Source organism: Sinocyclocheilus grahami, unplaced genomic scaffold (assembly GCF_001515645.1).
Source record: "Sinocyclocheilus grahami isolate Dianchi unplaced genomic scaffold, SAMN03320097.WGS_v1.1 scaffold473.1, whole genome shotgun sequence".
Taxonomy (NCBI): Eukaryota; Metazoa; Chordata; class Actinopteri; order Cypriniformes; family Cyprinidae; genus Sinocyclocheilus; species Sinocyclocheilus grahami.
In genome coordinates this window covers 1,252,891-1,270,342 of record NW_015505652.1, presented here as the reverse complement: position 1 = coordinate 1,270,342, position 17,452 = coordinate 1,252,891, and the positions used below count along the sequence as shown (strand labels likewise).

Below are 17,452 nucleotides of genomic sequence, written 5' to 3'. Positions count from 1 at the left end.
TTAAAAGAAGGGTGCCCCCCCCTTGAAAAAATGAACCCCATTTTTAAAAAAAAAAAAAAAAAAAAAAAAAAACATTGTTACCATATAAACATGGTAACCACAAATGACCTATGGTTTTGCTACACTAACCATAGATTTATCATGGTATTTGTAGTAAAACTGTGTTTATACAAATAGTAATCAATATGCCAAAAAAATATGGTACTACACTTTTACTAAAATGATGGTTAATTTCATAAGGGAAGTTATACAGCTTACAATCAATTATAATTATAATTGTGTGTAGGCCTGTATTTTTAATTTTTTTTCAGAGCAGCCCAGGCCCTTTCTCAGACTGAATGGCAGCTCAAAACACCCAACCTCTGAATGTGCATATAATACGCAAACTATAGCTCTCGGTTGGATAAAGCAAACCAGTGTTGCTCAAGTAAAGTTTTGATGGATGACGATGACTGAAGATTACAGTGACATAGAGGAGTCGTTAGTCGTGCGTGGGGTAGTGGAGAATAGCACAAGTTGCGCAGACCTCACCACAAGAGAAATTATGCCCCTCACGCATAATTCAAATTGGTGCGTAAAAGTGTTTATTTTGTGTCAAATCTATTTTATCCTGTATCTATAAAAAAATGATTTGTCTTTGAATTGGGAATACTACAAATTCATGTTTTACATTCAAGCTACCCATAAAAGTTATAGGCTGGTGAAAAAGTTCTTAAAAAGCAACTAGTGAAGGAATGCAATAATTAACAAGTCATTTTCAAGCTATTTTTAAAACGTTTGCTGCATAAACTAAAAGAAAATCTGCTAATCACATATCAGTTAAAATTGCGAGAAAAAATACAGTTGTCGGCTAAACCTTCCGATTTTACGGTATTCAGAAGAGAGCAAAATAAAAATCTGAAAATATAAGCAGCTTTAAAATGATAGTAAAAAATATATATAAGCTATAGGCTTCAATTATAAAATAAAACAAATTAAGATGCCATTAGTTATGAACAACATATAAACGTCTAGCTAAAAAAAAATTATTTAAAGAGAAACTTAAACATACCTACATTTCTCGTCCGGCACGAATACGTCATACAGAACCGACATACAGTGCCGCTGCAATTCGGGTGTCCCGTGTTCGAATCCCGACTCCACGACCTTTCCCGATCCCCCTGCCCTCTCTCTCTCTCTCTCCCTCTCCCACTTCGCTTCCTGACATGTCAGATCTGTCCTATCACAATAAAAGGCTAAAAGAAATCTTAAAAAAAAAAAGAACATTTGGTGGAATAGCAATTGCCAGTTCATATTTGTACTAAGATGACAGGTATTATTTTCCCTACAGAGATTGTTGTACATTTATTTCATTCTATAGCTGGCTGTTTATGTTCTCTTTTTCATTTATACGACTTGAGTTTCAGGGATTGTTTTTTCATATCAGTTAATTATTTTGATGACAACTTCTTATTACATGTATTTTAAATTGGTTGATAAGACTCATCAAGGTCCTTAGACCATCAGTGTTTTCTAATTTAATGCAATTTTTTCTAATACAAATTATATTATCAGCATATAATTGTGAAATGTTTAATTGACAAAGTTACTTGTTTCATAATGTCTTAGTATTTGGTTTGTCCTGCTTTTACTTAAATTGAAGCAAGAACATCTGATTGTATACATGAGCTCTCATAACTTTCTTCTTCATGGTACATGATCTTTCTTTAAAAAATGTTAACAATTAAAAAATTTTCTCGATTGCTTAGGCACATTTTTTCAAAACAGCCTTTACATTCTCTAAACTGTAAACTCTAAAACTCTATTGCATGCATCAAAACCTATTGTGTCTGATTTTGCCAGTGTCACCAAAACTAAAAAGTGCTTTTATCATCGTGTGAGCCATCATGTGAGTTTTATTTTTTTTTACCATAGAAATATTTGATATATGCAAATATTTCCCGAACAAAACAAAGTAAAATGAAACAAAAACATTTAAGTATGCACTCACATGCAACAAAAGAGTTATTTTCAATTTACTTTTTTGCTCTTCTCCAGGTTTTTCTAAATCTACCTTTGTCATCAACTCTAAATAAAACTCAGATGTATTTATTGAGTCCAGATGTGTCTCCTTCACAGACATTGATCAACGAGTATATGATCTATCTATCTATCTATCTATCTATCTATCTATCTATCTATCTATCTATCTATCTATCTATCTATCTATCTATCTATCTATCTATCTAGCTAGCTAGCTAGCTAGCTATGTCTGTCTGTCTGTCTGTCTGTCTGTCTGTCTATCTATCTATCTATCTATCTATCTAGCTAGCTAGCTAGCTAGCTATGTCTGTCTGTCTGTCTGTCTGTCTGTCTGTCTATCTTTAAGATAAGGTTTTTTCAAGCCTGTATTGATGACATTTTTAGTTCGTTTATGTGATTATTTTAGACAAATCTGTATTTGCATTTGATCTTTCATAGACAGTGTGTTCCTCCTCAGCTACCTTTTACAGTTTTTCTCGATTGCTTAGGCACATTTTTCAAAACAGCCTTTACATTCTCTAAACTGTAAATTCAAATGTCACAACTGTTTGCTGGAACATAAAAACCCTATTGCATGTCTGCAAAATGTAGTAACTCACACAAACCTTTTAATGCTTCAGTGTCACCGAAATTAAAAAGTGTTTTTGTCATTGTGTGAGCCATAACGTGAGCTTTTTATTTTTAACCATAGAAATATTTGATATTTGCAAATAATTTAATTTCTGGTTATATTCAAATTCCATTTAGTTCTATGCAATTTAATTTCATATTTGTTATATGAACATTTTTTTCTACTTTTTGTTGACAGACTGAAAAATGTCAGTTTTGTCTGTGTATCACTGAGCCTTTTAGATACGTATTTCAACAGTAGGTACTAGGTAAAGTGTATTGGTAAATGTCAATACTCTAGTACACAAAAAGAAAATTTACATTTTATTGATAGAGCATTTTATTTATATTGATATTATTCTCTTCCCTAACACCACCACCTCTTCCACAACAAGCAACCGTGAATGTTCAGTTTACATGTAACAGATAAATGTACTGTACAAATATAAATGTATTTATACAGTTTACTGTTGTAGCTGCTGCTGTTTATGGTTGTGACATTGCCCTTGTTCAAAAATGGTAGTGACTGTGCTGGGCAAACTCCATACAGTATATATGCTTTCAAACTTGACTGATTGGCAAGATTCCTATTTCATTACAATAGCAAGTTGGGTTGCTAAAGGGCAGAACATTTCTGAAAACGTTCCAAGAGTTTCCGAAAATGAACACATTTTTTTCAGAAATTTACCAAACAATTTAGTAAACTTTCCCAAAATTCTGAAAAGTTTCCGGAAATTTACCAGAAATTGACCGCCCCTTTGCAATAATGGCAAGCCGTTTGCCAACTTAGCAGAAATTAGCCAAATTCAGTGAGAATCAACTCATCAGTCATGTCCATTTAGTTACAGTATTTAATACTGTATTGTGCAAACTGTAGACAATTTTACTCTTTTGCGCACATGTGCTAAAACACATGCAGTTTGCTTAAATCAATAAGAAATACAAATCTGATGTCAACAAGAAACTAATTGTTCAGACATTTGAAATTTTGAAACATTTGAAAAACTCTCATTTGAAAATTAAGCCAAAGCAATTGAGAAAAACTGTAAATCTCCATGCAGGGTAAAATTTGATCTATACTAAAGTTGATTTCAACTATAGCATGTGAACATATTGTGGCATAATATTGTGTCCTTACATGCTACATAGTGAAGGTTATTTCTCTGAAGTTGAATTTGGCCCCACCGATTAGACTAGAGGAACTGATCTGTTTTTTGCATTCCAACTACGACAAGGAATTTTCATCTAGATCATCAAAACCATCAGTCATCTGATTGTCAGACCTCTGAAGAGGGGAGTATCAACATATTTCTCTGATGATGCATGCATGCACCCAGTCTTTCTAATCTTCTCCCTCTTTATCCTTTCCTTCTCATTGCTCTTGTCATGTAATACTGGCACCCTTACAAAAACTTCAGCCAATCATAATGCAAATTAGCATACAAAATATGACATACATTGCTCTCATTTATGTGCACGTAAGTGAGACACTGCCAAACACTAGTCTGATTATTGGTCTGAAGCACATGTGCCCAACAAAGCACTAGAGAAATCATCTCAACCTGCAGCTACTGAATCAATTTACATAACCGGATGTAAGACCATTATTACCACAAACCAGTGCTGCTTGAAAGTTTGTGAACCCTTTAGAATTTTCTATATTTCTGCATAAATATGACCCAAAACATAATTCGATTTTCACACAAATCCTGAAAGTAGACAAAGAGAATCCAATTAAACAAAGGAGACAAAAATATATACTTTGTCATTTATTTATTGAGAAAAATGATCCAGTGTTAAATATTTGTGAGTGGCAAAAGTATGTGAATCTTTGCTTTCAGTATCTGGTGTGACCCCCTTTTGCAGCAATAGCTGCAAGTAACGTTTCTTGTAACTGCTGATCAGTCCTGCACAACGGCTTGTAGGAATTTTAGCCCATTCCTCAGTACAGAACCACTTCAACTCTGTGATGTTGGTGGATTTCCTCCTATGAACTGCTTGCTTCAGCTCCTTCCACAAAATTTCAATTGGATTAAGGTTCGGAATTTGACTCAGTCATTCCAAAACATTAACTTAGTTCTTCTTTAACCATTCTTTGGTAGAACAACTTGTGTGCATGGGGTCGTTGTCTTGCTGCATGACCCACTTTCTCTTGAGATTCAGTTGAATAAAATAAAATAATTTTTGGCTGAACAAAGTGAAGGAGCAAAGGTTGTGTGAATTTGTGATAAATCTAACTAAAATAGGAAACACGGCAAATGACCAGTGCTTGCGTAAATAACAGGGAGACAGCATCTGTGACCTGCATCCCTTGAGTATAGAAATATGCATCATAATGTGCAGCCAATTGTAGTTTCCGTTACTTCAGCAGTTAGACGGACATGAAATTCCTGTGAAAGTGAATGTTTTAAAAATGAAAATGCAGCCATTATTGTCAATTACTCACCTCATGTTCTTTCAAACCTGTAGAACTTACTTTCCATGTAACACAACAAGAGAAAGCTTTTGACACTGTTCATATTGAACTGTCAAATGCCAAAAAGGGCATATATTTGTCACTGCTTTTATAGTTTATGGATTTGTGACCTAAGTTTTGTTGACCTGATAGAGAAAGTGTCATAAAATTCCTTACTTTGCCAAAATGTTGACACTGATTTTATTGATGCATAGGATCACCAAACTTCGGATGAAACCAAAATTTCACCAATTTCAGTATCACATTTGACATTTACTGCACATTTACTTCTTTTCCTGGAGTAACAAACAAAAGACCCATCATGACTAATCTTAACAAACTGTTTAATTTACGTTAAAATGACTTCATGGTTAAATTTAGCTCTAGTTTCAATTGGTTTTACTTCTTGGTAAGCCACTTGCTTCAAATCAAAATCCAATTTCATGTTTCTGAACACAGGCCTGATATAGGGGATTTTTGATTCCCAGCACGCTTTGCATTAGACTGAACTGCCTTGGGAAGAGTTTCCATCATTGGAGTTTTAAAGATTACCATTATGAAGAGTGGAGCTTGCGCTTAGTCTGAGGATTTAGCATTACAAGAATTTGTTGAATATGCTATCAACCAGAGATATTTCTAAGCTAACAATCCTTTCTATTTTGTGCTCACATGGCTGCTGGTTTTTTGATGAAAAAACATGTTTATTATGTTTGTGCTGTTTCTAGCTAGCAGCTAACTTATTTGACTGAAAAAATATATATATAATTTTTTTTTTACTTTAAATCCAATGTACATTTTTGTTTTGTGCTAAAGTTTTTATTATTATTATTATTTTTTTTAAATCAACTTAATATGTCATTATTTTATTTTTGCAGTTATTGCTTACACATTGTGACATTATGATTAATTCGGACATTGAAAAGTGTTATACATTGCTGTGCATCCGTATGAATTACATACTTATGTAAACACATGATTGCATGATTGACAGGTCTATCACATGGGGGGCGGGGCTTTACAGAATGGAGCTGTCAGTGCTACATGTGAACTGCCTGCCAATAGTGGAATGAACTTCGAATTAACTGAGCTCTACTTTCTTGTAAATAACCGCTCATTGCTTTACCTAGTTTAACTCTGAAGGACCGTGCTGAACAACGACTATCATCATCATCATTATCATCATCATCTTCAGAAAGAGAAGTGCCAGACCTACAGTCCCTCAACTGAGGCGTTCAATAACAGAAGAAAACAACTGCGGCGCAGTGCGTGTGAGTTACAAACGTGGATTATGGAGAAGTTATCGACTCAATTTTAGGATAATTTCCAGTCGAGAGAAAAGTGCTCAAATCATCGGGATGGTTAAGAGTCATAGCAAGGTAAGCGTTTGTGTTTCGGGAAACATTATCGGCATTATTGTGAGCGCTTTCCATGCGGTTATTGTTGTGTAGCATGCACTTGTTGAGTCTGTTTTTGTGCTTTTGTTTGTTTACAATAGCCTATCTATGAGAACCCAGTCATAAACAGAATGTTTAAAATGAACAAAGTTTTCAAATGAAGCCTTGATAGCATTATTTAAACTTTTGCACGATTTATTTGATTCAAATTAATACTGTTCTGTACAATGCCTTGCTGTTGTGTTTTTGTTCTTTGCATTTTCTGTTTCAAGGTGCTCAGTACATCATTGCAGCTGACAGATACAGACAGTTTTCACGGCTAGTCTGCGTTTGTTATTGCAAAATTGGTGGTTTGTTTTTAAGTTTTAGGAGAATAACATTGCCATAAGGAAATAAGTTGTTTAAAGTCAACACACCAGAAGTGCAGGATTTAGCATCATCTACTGATGTTTCATAAAGTTCAGCAGATATGATATTAATAATTATTCAGGAATTGATAACGTTTAATACAATACAGAAATCGACTTATAGGTTTTTAACAACTTGTGATTCAGTATGTTTATTTGAACAGAATTTAATACATGAACATCCATCAAAGCCTTTACATCAGACAGATGTGCACTTTTATAGCAACCCACTCTGATTCCTCCAACAAAAAAGCGGTTATTCTTCAGTGCTTTTATAGCAAGTCACATTTCTCTTGTTAGCTCTAAGAGGTCATTGCACATTAGACTCTTTTTTTTATGAATGGAATTTAAAAACTGACTTGTCATGTGATAGCTTTGAAATTATTATTGCATGCATTAAGTGGTCATCTCCTTGAACTTGAGCCTATTTTATGAGATTTCATTATTTAGAAAACGTATTTGGGGAAGGGGGTTCACTGTTTAGTAAACACACACATTTTCTAACATGAGTTTGCAGCGGCGGGGGCTTTAAATGAAACACGGATGCAGCATCACCTCTGATTGCAAAAGCTGTGTGTCACCAGAGAGTGTAGTGAATGCTCATTAAGTTAAGCCTACTGTTTTTTTTCTCTCCATAAATCCACTAGAACAGGGGTGCCCAAACTCGGTCCTGGAGGGCCGGTGTCCTGCAGAGTTTAGCTCCAACCCCAATTAAACACACCTGAACCAGCTAATCAAGCTCTTATAGGCATACTAGAAACTTACCAGCATGTGTGTTTAGGCAAGTTGGAGCTAAACTCTGCAGGACACCGGCCCTCCAGGACCGAGTTTGGGCACCCCTGCACTAGAAGCTTTAAAGTGATTAACAGTGCTGATAGGAACCTCAATACTGTGTCCGTTTTAGCGCTACACTGTAAAAAATAAGTGTAATTTTAACTGTAAAATTTTGTAAAAACGCTATGGAAAAAAAATGTTAATAGGTTAACAGTAAGTTCCGTACTATATACAGGGAAAAACTGTAAAATATCTAACTAGACATTTCATGTACTTTTACAGTAAAATGCTGTTAATTTTACAGTTTTTAGAAGTAAAAATAACAAATCAATGTATAATTTACAGTCAAAAACTGTAAACTGATATTCCCAGAATTCCCTGCATGACACTCCACATTTGAAAAAATAAGTGAAATTTTAACTGTAAATTTTTGAAAAACGCTACAGAAAAAAAATTGTTAATAGTTAACAAGTAAGTTCCGTACTATATACAGGGAAAAACTGTAAAATATCTAACTAGACATTTCATGTACTTTTACAGTAAAATGCTGTTAATTTTACAGTTTTTAGAAGTAAAAATAACAAATCAATGTATAATTTACAGTCAAAAACTGTAAACTGATATTCCCAGAATTCCCTGCATGACACTCCACATTTGAAAGTATTTTGTTTAAATAATCATGTTTTTTTTTTTACGTTTTTGTTATTAGTTATGTATATTTGGGCTTTATGTTACGTCTTCTGTTGTTTAATGAAAGTTGAATGCATTATTTAAGTATCATGTGTGTTACCATGATGGTGTTTTGTGTTTGCATGAATGACTCTGTGCACCTTCCATATATCAGTATATACTTTTGCTTGTGGCGAAGCTACTTGTGATGAGCTTTGATTCTTCATGTGGCTTTCTCTTTTACCACCTGCATTATTATGGTGGTTGTCAGTATGTTAAAGGTACAAAACAGATTTTAATAGCAGTGTGCATTGTTGAATTTACTGGTTTACATTCAAAATGTCTTGTCTTGTTTGTAAATTACAGTTTTATACTGTAAAATTTACAGTTTTTGGCCGTAAATGTGTTTACAGTTTTTCTGTATTTTTTACAAAATTATTCTGGCAACCACAGCTGCCAAAATTATTTTGTAAAAACTACAGATTTTTTTTTACAGTGTAGTTTCAATTGGTTTTAGATAAATTATTGTCTAAAGGTTTGTTTTGAGGTGTTTGACAGGTGTTCTTTGCTACTCAGTAATATTATTCTTTTGACATGACCTCACCTTTTTGGAAAAAACTGTCTCTATAGTGGAGACTTGACTTACAAAACACAAAAATGTGGCATGGCTACAAAATCAAATGTAACTACTGTAATAGGAAGCAATTATAGTGAAGTATGTCTGTTGCACTAATAATCTGTTCTGCTGAACATGCCTGGCGGCGGGAAGGAGAAGACACTGCCATCTCTACAATAACACAGCGTTGTATAAAAATCCTGATGTAGCAGGTTTTTTTACATGTTCTTTTGTCAGTTCTTAAAACTGACTAAATTGCTTTATTTCACAGCTTTAATCTTTTTTTAAATGTTAAATAACTAAATACATAAATTCCACAATCCTCAAAGGGGTAGTTCACCCAAAAATGGAAATTAGACTGTGTTTTACTCACCCCAGAGCCATCCTAGGTGTATATGACTTTCTTCTTTCAGACGAATCCAATCGGAGTTATATTAAAAATTGTCTTTGATCTTTCAAGCTGTTTAATGCCACTCAGCGGGTGTTGCATGAAACAGTCCAAAAGAAGTTAAATAAAAAGTGCCCATCCATAAAAAAAAGCGTCTCACACAGCTCCAGGTGGTGAACAAAACCCTCCAGTAGCGAATCGATGTGTTTTTATGAGAAAAATATCCATATTCAAAACTTAATAATCACTTGAATCTAGCTTGCGCTCACTATTGTAAACGGAAGCAGTTCCAGGCAGATGACGTATGAGGTCAGCGTTGCGCATGTGCCGGTGAGTCTCGTGAAAACCAATGTTTGTTAACAGGATCAAATGAAGCAAAGTTTCCTTACTTTAGCAAAGGAAAACCAGTCTCCTCTTGGCTTATATCGAAATCCTCCGACATTTTTCTTTACAAATCCCCGTTTTGTACTTCTTATTAGTGACCGTTGTTTTGTTTTGATCTCTCTGCTGAGTTTCCTTCTGAGCGGCGCATGCGCAACGCTGACCTCATACGTCATCTGCCTGGAACTGCTTCCGTTTACAATAGTGAGCGCAAGCTAGATTCAAGTGATTATTACATTTTGAATATGGATTGTTCTCCCCCCGGAGCTGTGTGAGACGCTTTTTTTTTAATGGATGGGCTCTTTTTATTTAACTGATGCATGCAACACCCGCTGAGTGGCATTAAACAGCTTGAAAGATCAAGACAATTTTTAATGTAACTCCGATTGGATTCGTCTGAAAGAAGAAAGTCATATACACCTAGGATGGCTCTTGGGTGAGTAAAACACAGCCTTATTTTCATTTTTGGGTGAACTAACCCTTCAAGGACTGCCAATAAGAAGTTTATAGGCACATTAGTATGGAAGCATATAGGTAGCGAAATTCAATTTAAAATGCAATATGCAAAATAGCAATGCAATATTCAAAATGGCAACGCAATATTCAAAATGGCATTGTATTTCTGTATTTAAATTTACATTTTCCATTACCCATACGTGCAAAGTTTGGTGCAAAAGTAAAATGAAAATTAAATTATATAATTTACATTTGCCATTTCCAACAGTAGTCTTAATATGTAAATTGCATGCACATTTGAACGCTTTATAAGTTGCGAAATGAAAATGAAAATGTATAACACAAATTGATTTGATATGTGTAACATGTTCAAGCAGAAATGGTAGCAAAATGATCATTTAAATGCTATTTGTCCTAAATGCATTTAGACTAACAGTTAGAACACTTAGGATTGCATTTTCGTCATGACGCCGTGGGATATGTGTAGCAAAATTCAATTTGAATATGCATTCCGAGCTGACCACACCCACCCTCCGTCAATCATTGCTTCAAGGCAGGGATTGGCGGAAGCGTGTTACGTTTTGATCGTTTGAAACATGGCAGCTCGAGATCTGATAAGATCGCTGAATTCACTGGCAGATGAAGTGGAGCGTGAACAGAGAAATAAATATCATCTATATAGATAAGTCCATCTCGATAAGTGGTTTTATCTGGTATTGCTTGAGGGCCTGGATTTCTGCAGTATCACTTTTCTGTTCTGTGATTTAATTCATTTTGATAATTTAATTTGGAACTGTCAAATGAATGAATGTGTCTAAAGAAAACCCCTGCTGTTACAGTAATTAGCAACCTTATGTGATTTACTGTGATTGAAATTGGAAAGGTATAAATAGGACAGATAGAGGTAGGTGCAAAAATCACACACAAAATCACATCGTATTTATTCCAGAACTATGTGTAATTAATGTCTTGAAAGGACTGACCAAATGGAAAGAGAAGATTTCGCTAATGGTAATCATTTGGACAAGCATCAGTTACAGTATTGCCAGTAATATCTCTGTAAATATATGTAGAACTTATCTATGATAGCAAAATTTGTCTGATATAGTGCTAAATTGCACTTTGTTAGAAGACCTATCATTAAACCTTGGAAATTGCTCTACTGCTGAGAGGAACTGCTGAGAAATTATATGGCTAGCAGGTCTAACTCCTATTCCTATGCCATTTTTCACCACTGTCTCAAATGCATCCGTTTTGTGAGGGGCAGTGATTATATATTTATTTTGTATCTTCATGCTGCTTACATATGAACATTTTTCATGGAAATGCATGCACTCAAGGACTCAGTATGTATTGATTACAGATATGAAGCGAGTGTCTTCATGTACAGTAGCCGATAAGAGATGAGGGGGTTTGTAGAGCTTAATCTGGAGCCTCAGAAGATTGGCAGAAGGTTTTTGAATTGTAAAGCTGTTGGATATGGCTCCCCTCCAGCTTATGTCTCAAACTGAGTTCAAATATTAATCTGTTTTCGTTTTTGTTTTGAATTTTTTTCCCAATTTATTCTGCAGGAAAGTAATCACACTCCTCAATAAGGCCCTAATGGAGAATGAGACCATCCCTTTGGGCTATGTCCCACATTACCTTCTTCAAGGAGATCCCTTTGCTTCCAAGCTGTCCAGGGAGGCAGACATAGTGGCGGCGTTCTACATCCTTATCATCGGTAAGTGCACAATGTCGTTGTTCATGTGAAAGAGTTCTTTAAAAGCAGCATATGAATTGTCTTGGATAAGATCAGAAATAATAATTTAATAATTTGAATTCGAATATTTAATTTAGGTTACAGCAGAATGTCTGGAGTTTTAGTGATTGTACTTATTTCTTGTTGATTTTAAGAAGTTTGTCTTGTAAAATGTCTTCAAACAAGTATTTGTAGTGAATTTAACATACTGAAAATTTCATGATATTTTAGTTACCAACAATGGCATGATAAAAGCATCAGATATTTTAATGACTCTCAGTGATGTCAGATAATCGGGTTTTGCAATTAGATTTATTGTATTACTTAATCTTGCCTTAACATATAACATCCTTGGCTTGCATAAGAACCACTTATTTTTAACGTCATGTTGGTTGGTAGGGCCTACGTGCTAATGAACAGTCTTGGGAGTAGACACATTAATATAATCTTTAAAACAATGGGTTCAAACCCCAATTGTTCATTATGAATAAAGCCCACCAAAGAACTGTAACATAGCTGAATATGGATTTAATGCATTTGTTTTTAATAAATATGTGTGCACCATTGCCATGTGTACTACTGGCAAAAGAGAAAAGATTCGGCAAGATTCTCCATGTTTTGTTAATAAATTGATGGATATCATTAGACTGTTCACAGAGACACCCAATTATTTTTGTCATTTTAATGAGAACCTTGTACAATTTTTTTATCTTTGACTCTCAAATATTCATTAATAGCTATTTTTGTCCAGGAAGTCAATTGTATTGGTCTACTGAATTCAATATCAGAAGAATGCACACCTAGCATACATATTTATTTCACTGATGTTGTTATGCATTTTAAAAATGTATCTTGAAAATTCCATAAATTCCTCTTTCAGCTTATTTGTCTTGTTTGTCGTGTTTGAGCGTGCTCTGAGGTTATTAAAAATCAAAGCATGTGTCTAGCGTTTTAAGATGTTTGTATTGACCAACAGTAGCAGCATGTGTACATATAAATTATATAAGCACATTACAGAGATTTTTCAGTGACTGTACTGACACAATGAATACCTACAGGTACATTAACCAGCATGTATTTGATTCCTTCTGAATCGAAAAAGTTATCAATTTAAATGAAATGTTAAAGAAAGGAATATTTTTGTGGGTGGGTTTATTTTTGAATGGCAGTTTCTCTGTAGGTACATACTGTAGTATTGTTTGCCAGAAAAAAAAAGTTTGTTAATTGAACATTATTTTAGGGGTGTATTTTTATTGGCTTTTCAGGAAAAAAGTAAATGTTTAAATAATAATAATAATAATAATAATAATAATAATAAATAAAATAGTAATAATAATAAAATGCAAAACAATTCACGAAATAGCAAAAAAGGTACTTGTACTTTTTAATATTTTGTATTGCAGAGGTCTTTGTTTCCCCCTTTTTTAAAATTATTTTCATGAATTTTTCTCTAAACCAGAATAAACATTTCTAAAACTGACATGAACTCTCCAAGAGATTGATTGCTATTTCCAATCTGTATAGTTGTTAGAAATAATTCAGATGTTTTGCTACTGCATGTCTTTTACGAAATACACTTTTGAAAAATTGTATTTGATCATGTTTACCAATGTATGTCTGTCTTTTGCGCTGTACGCTTTTGAAAAATGTAATTTACATTTACGTTTATAGCCCAGTCATCCATCAATAACCATGGTATTAAAGCTATTCTTTGAAGGACGTTGCATCCCTTTTTTTTAAATTAAGGTATTTTCCTTTGCCGAGATTTCCATGTAATTCTCCTTTTGACCTGCAAGATGTGTGTGTTTCAGGGGAAAGACTGAATCAATAGTTCTTCCTTGTTGTATTTCACAGTCTGTTCTCCTCCATTTGAATCACGAGATCAGTCAGAAGGTTTTGCAGTAGACATTTACTCTAAGTAACTCATAGAGATCAACAAATGCCACTGATGAACAGGGTTCAGTTCAGATCATTTGGTAGGTAACTTTTGGACAACATGATAGTATTTTCATTTATGGATGGGCTGTCCCTTTAAGAGCAATAACTGTTGAAACAATGTATCTGTTAGTGATGCTAATGTGTGTGATCCATGCACATTGACTCACGATCATATGAGAACAGCAGACTAAATTAAATTGAAAGAGTTCATTGAAAAGTCACATGAAATAAACTATTTTCTGAGTCAGCTGACACAAAAGGACAAGATGTGAAATTACTGTTTGTGGCAATCACAGTGACCTCTGCATTGGAAATTAGATTTTCATAAAAGTGCTTTGGACTATTTTTGGATTGAACATAAGATTTTGAGTGATAGATGTTTTATTTAATGAAATTTTGTGAAAGCTCATTTTGGACAAATTTTAGCAGGCACATATGTGGTCATCTAGTTACAAAACAGAGAAAAGATGCACAACATGAATGGGAGCATCGTTTAATTTGAATGTATGTGGCTGTAACCAGAAATGACTAATTATCACACTGCTCTTTTGTTATTGTGACCTTTTTTTTGCCCTTTCACTGGAAAACGGGATAACCAGTAACCTTCAACTCTTATTAGTTTTCTAAAAATTACTGGTACAACAGAAGTCTTAATATGCAGTCACTGTATTTCAACAAATACACAACCATTAAACACCTGCTTCTCAAACTGATGCAAAGGACTCTATATAATGGAAAGAATAAAAAAGCCTTTTCCAAGGTCCAAGACTTACTTTTTCTGGCCTTTTAAAAATACCATCAGTCTGCACATCGTTTGTAGTTGTTTACTGTTTAAAAAGGTAATGCATTTGTTCAGATTCCCCCTCCCCCCAGATATTATGTATTGTGTGTGCAGTTACATCTTTGTGAGAAAACATGCAGTATTACAGTTTGTCTTATGTTTTTACAGGTATCTTGTCAGCCACTGGAAATGGTTATGTCATATACACAACCATCAAACGAAAGGGCAAGTTAAAGCCACCAGAGTTCATGACGCTGAATCTTGCTGTGTTCGACTTTGGCATATCAGGTGAGACTGAAAGACTTGATGGCATGCTGCTGAAATACTGTTTTCATTTGTCAGATGTGCTTTTCAAAAAAAGATTTTCTGCCTTTGTTTGTGTGTGTGTTGAAGATACATACATATCTTTCAGTGTATAGTTTGTACAGCTTGTATTGGGCTTTGAGTATTATGTTCCGAATAGACAGTGTGGCAGTAAATAAGCCAAGGTTATTCAGTGCTGCCTCTTTTATGATACTTGTCACTGCCCTTACTGATTTATTGGCTGTTATTGAAATTACACACTTGTGTAAATCAAACACAGATTTTTAAGCCACAAGGTTACACAAATGAACAAAAGATCTATTTAATGCCTTGATTGACTCCTGAAAAACGTAAAGACTCTCTTTTCCGTCAGTTTACTCTGGTGATTAATTTTTCACATAAATACCAACAGTAAATAATTTGTAGTTACTCTGTTTAAATCTGAATGTCTTTTTAAAGCAACAATTCATATTTTATGATAGCTTTTAATATTATACAATAAGAATGAAAACAATAATATCTATATTTAACATACATTTAGAAAGATGATGGCGGCATGTTGTAAAGTTTCCAAGAGTTTACTGTAGCCTAGCCTTCATATAACAATTTAAAGTCAAGTCTGTGTTAGTTTTAATACAAATCATAAAGTGCTTATGGTTATTGATTAGAGCATGTTTCATTCACAAATTTGGCATTGTTAGTTCTGGCTCTAAACAGCTAATAGAAAACACATGACATGATTGCTGAAATATTGGCAGGGGAAATTATTTTCAAGTTGATAAAATATAATCTCAATCATTAGACAAATTTATCAGTAGAATTTTAATGGGGCACAGAGGTATTTCACTGGTGCTTTTACCCCAGTTAAAAGGAACTGCTGATTCCAATGTGCTGGCCTTTGTTCGTTGTTCATAATAAACATTTCCTCTCGTTCAAAAATGTGAATTCTAGCCCCACCTAGTGGCTGTGTAGTGTCGCTTCCTCAGGGGAGCAGTGATCCCTGACAATAAACCAGCATTTCTTAAAGTATTGCATGCTGCTTACAGCTCAGTTTTCATTTAAATTATGTTTTATTAACAGGGTTCGGGAGGAGCGCGTCAGATACTCAGCCTAATTAACACAGGTGGAGCGCACTCAAGTTAATCAACACCATGATATAAATACAGCTGACTTACCTCTATCCATTGACGGTTTATCAGCATCCCTCCTCCGCCCCATCTCCTCACTTCGAGTTCATACTACACTTAGGGGGGGGGGGTACTCTAGGTTCGGGCCATTCCCGAGCTCGGAGCCCTTCCCCGGTAGGCACACCAAATATGCATTACCATATTTCAGCTAATTATATGTAAGCGTGAACTCGTGAAATTGATAATTTTTTCACAACACTTTACAATAACAGTACATGAATAATCATGTACTAGCTTCTAAATTAAATACATGAAGTAACGATGATTATGGCATGTACTAATCAAGAACTAACTTTAATCACAGCACAAGTCATATGAATTCATGTGTGGTTAATGACCACCTTGAATACATGTTAGTACATGTTTATTACACACATGAATTTATACGACTCATGGTGTAGTAGGTAATGTTAGTTATTGATTAGTATGTGTCTTAACTCATCATTAGATCATATTTAAATAATATTTAATTTCGGTGTTAGTGCATGATGATTCATGTACTGTTATTGTAAAGTGCATAATCTGTTTAGTCGCCATCATCCTTAAACACTCACTTTCTAAGATTTGCAGAACAAACTACCTACCGTGTAACTCATAAAGTTCATTCCAGTTAATTAAAGGTGGGGAGTGTAATTATCTGAGCCACTGACAAAAATAATGACTGTTTTCAAATAAGTTTCCCAAACAAGTTTCTCTCTGCCTGCAATTGGTCAGTCGACAGTCCTACCCCAAAATCACAGCATTTGATCAAACAAAGTAATAATGTTTTTCGAGAGAATCAGTTTACAAAGGGCTTACTTATAGCTGCCTTTGCATATTATTTGGGAGAGAAGAAAGTAAATTACATAGAAAAAAAAATTGTGCTTGTCAGCTAGCTTGAGTGTGAGTGACAAGAAATTTAATCAGATATGATTTATCATTTTAAGCGCTCAAATCAATAGTTACTTCCCAATTGCCATTGAAGAAGACAATTATCAGGATGGCATCACTGTATTTAAAAATAATGAGGTTTCCCAGGAGTCAAGCACAAGGCAGACTACTCTAGTGCGTCACATTTACGCAGACTTGGGGTCATGGCGTGCTTTCAACCTCTGGACTCTTCCTCGTTTTTTCCACATATATGTAATCTATATGTTTACAGAGAGTATTAATGAGAATCTGCATCATATTTCAAACAAATGTAAATTTAGGTAGTTTTAGATACAAACAGTAATCAAAGATATTAATTATAGTAAAAGATATGAAATCTACTGGAAAAGAGCCGTTTGGAGTGATAAAGACATTTTTTTTTGTTGCAAAATTTTAAGAAACATCGTAATATCATAGTTTGC

The 17,452-nt window shown here is 34.3% G+C and overlaps 1 protein-coding gene across 1 annotated transcript in view; it reads left to right on the top strand.

The window, feature by feature from the left end:
* The first annotated feature begins 6,100 nt into the window (after positions 1 to 6,100).
* LOC107553443 (opsin-5-like) overlaps positions 6,101 to 17,452 on the top strand; it is a 14,859-nt gene continuing 3,507 nt past the window's right edge. The window contains exons 1-3 of the mRNA XM_016235632.1: positions 6,101 to 6,462; positions 11,743 to 11,894; positions 14,800 to 14,919. Of these exons, the coding sequence (XP_016091118.1) occupies positions 11,774 to 11,894; positions 14,800 to 14,919 (241 nt within the window). The 5' untranslated portion in view covers positions 6,101 to 6,462; positions 11,743 to 11,773. The remainder of the gene's footprint in view (positions 6,463 to 11,742; positions 11,895 to 14,799; positions 14,920 to 17,452) is intronic.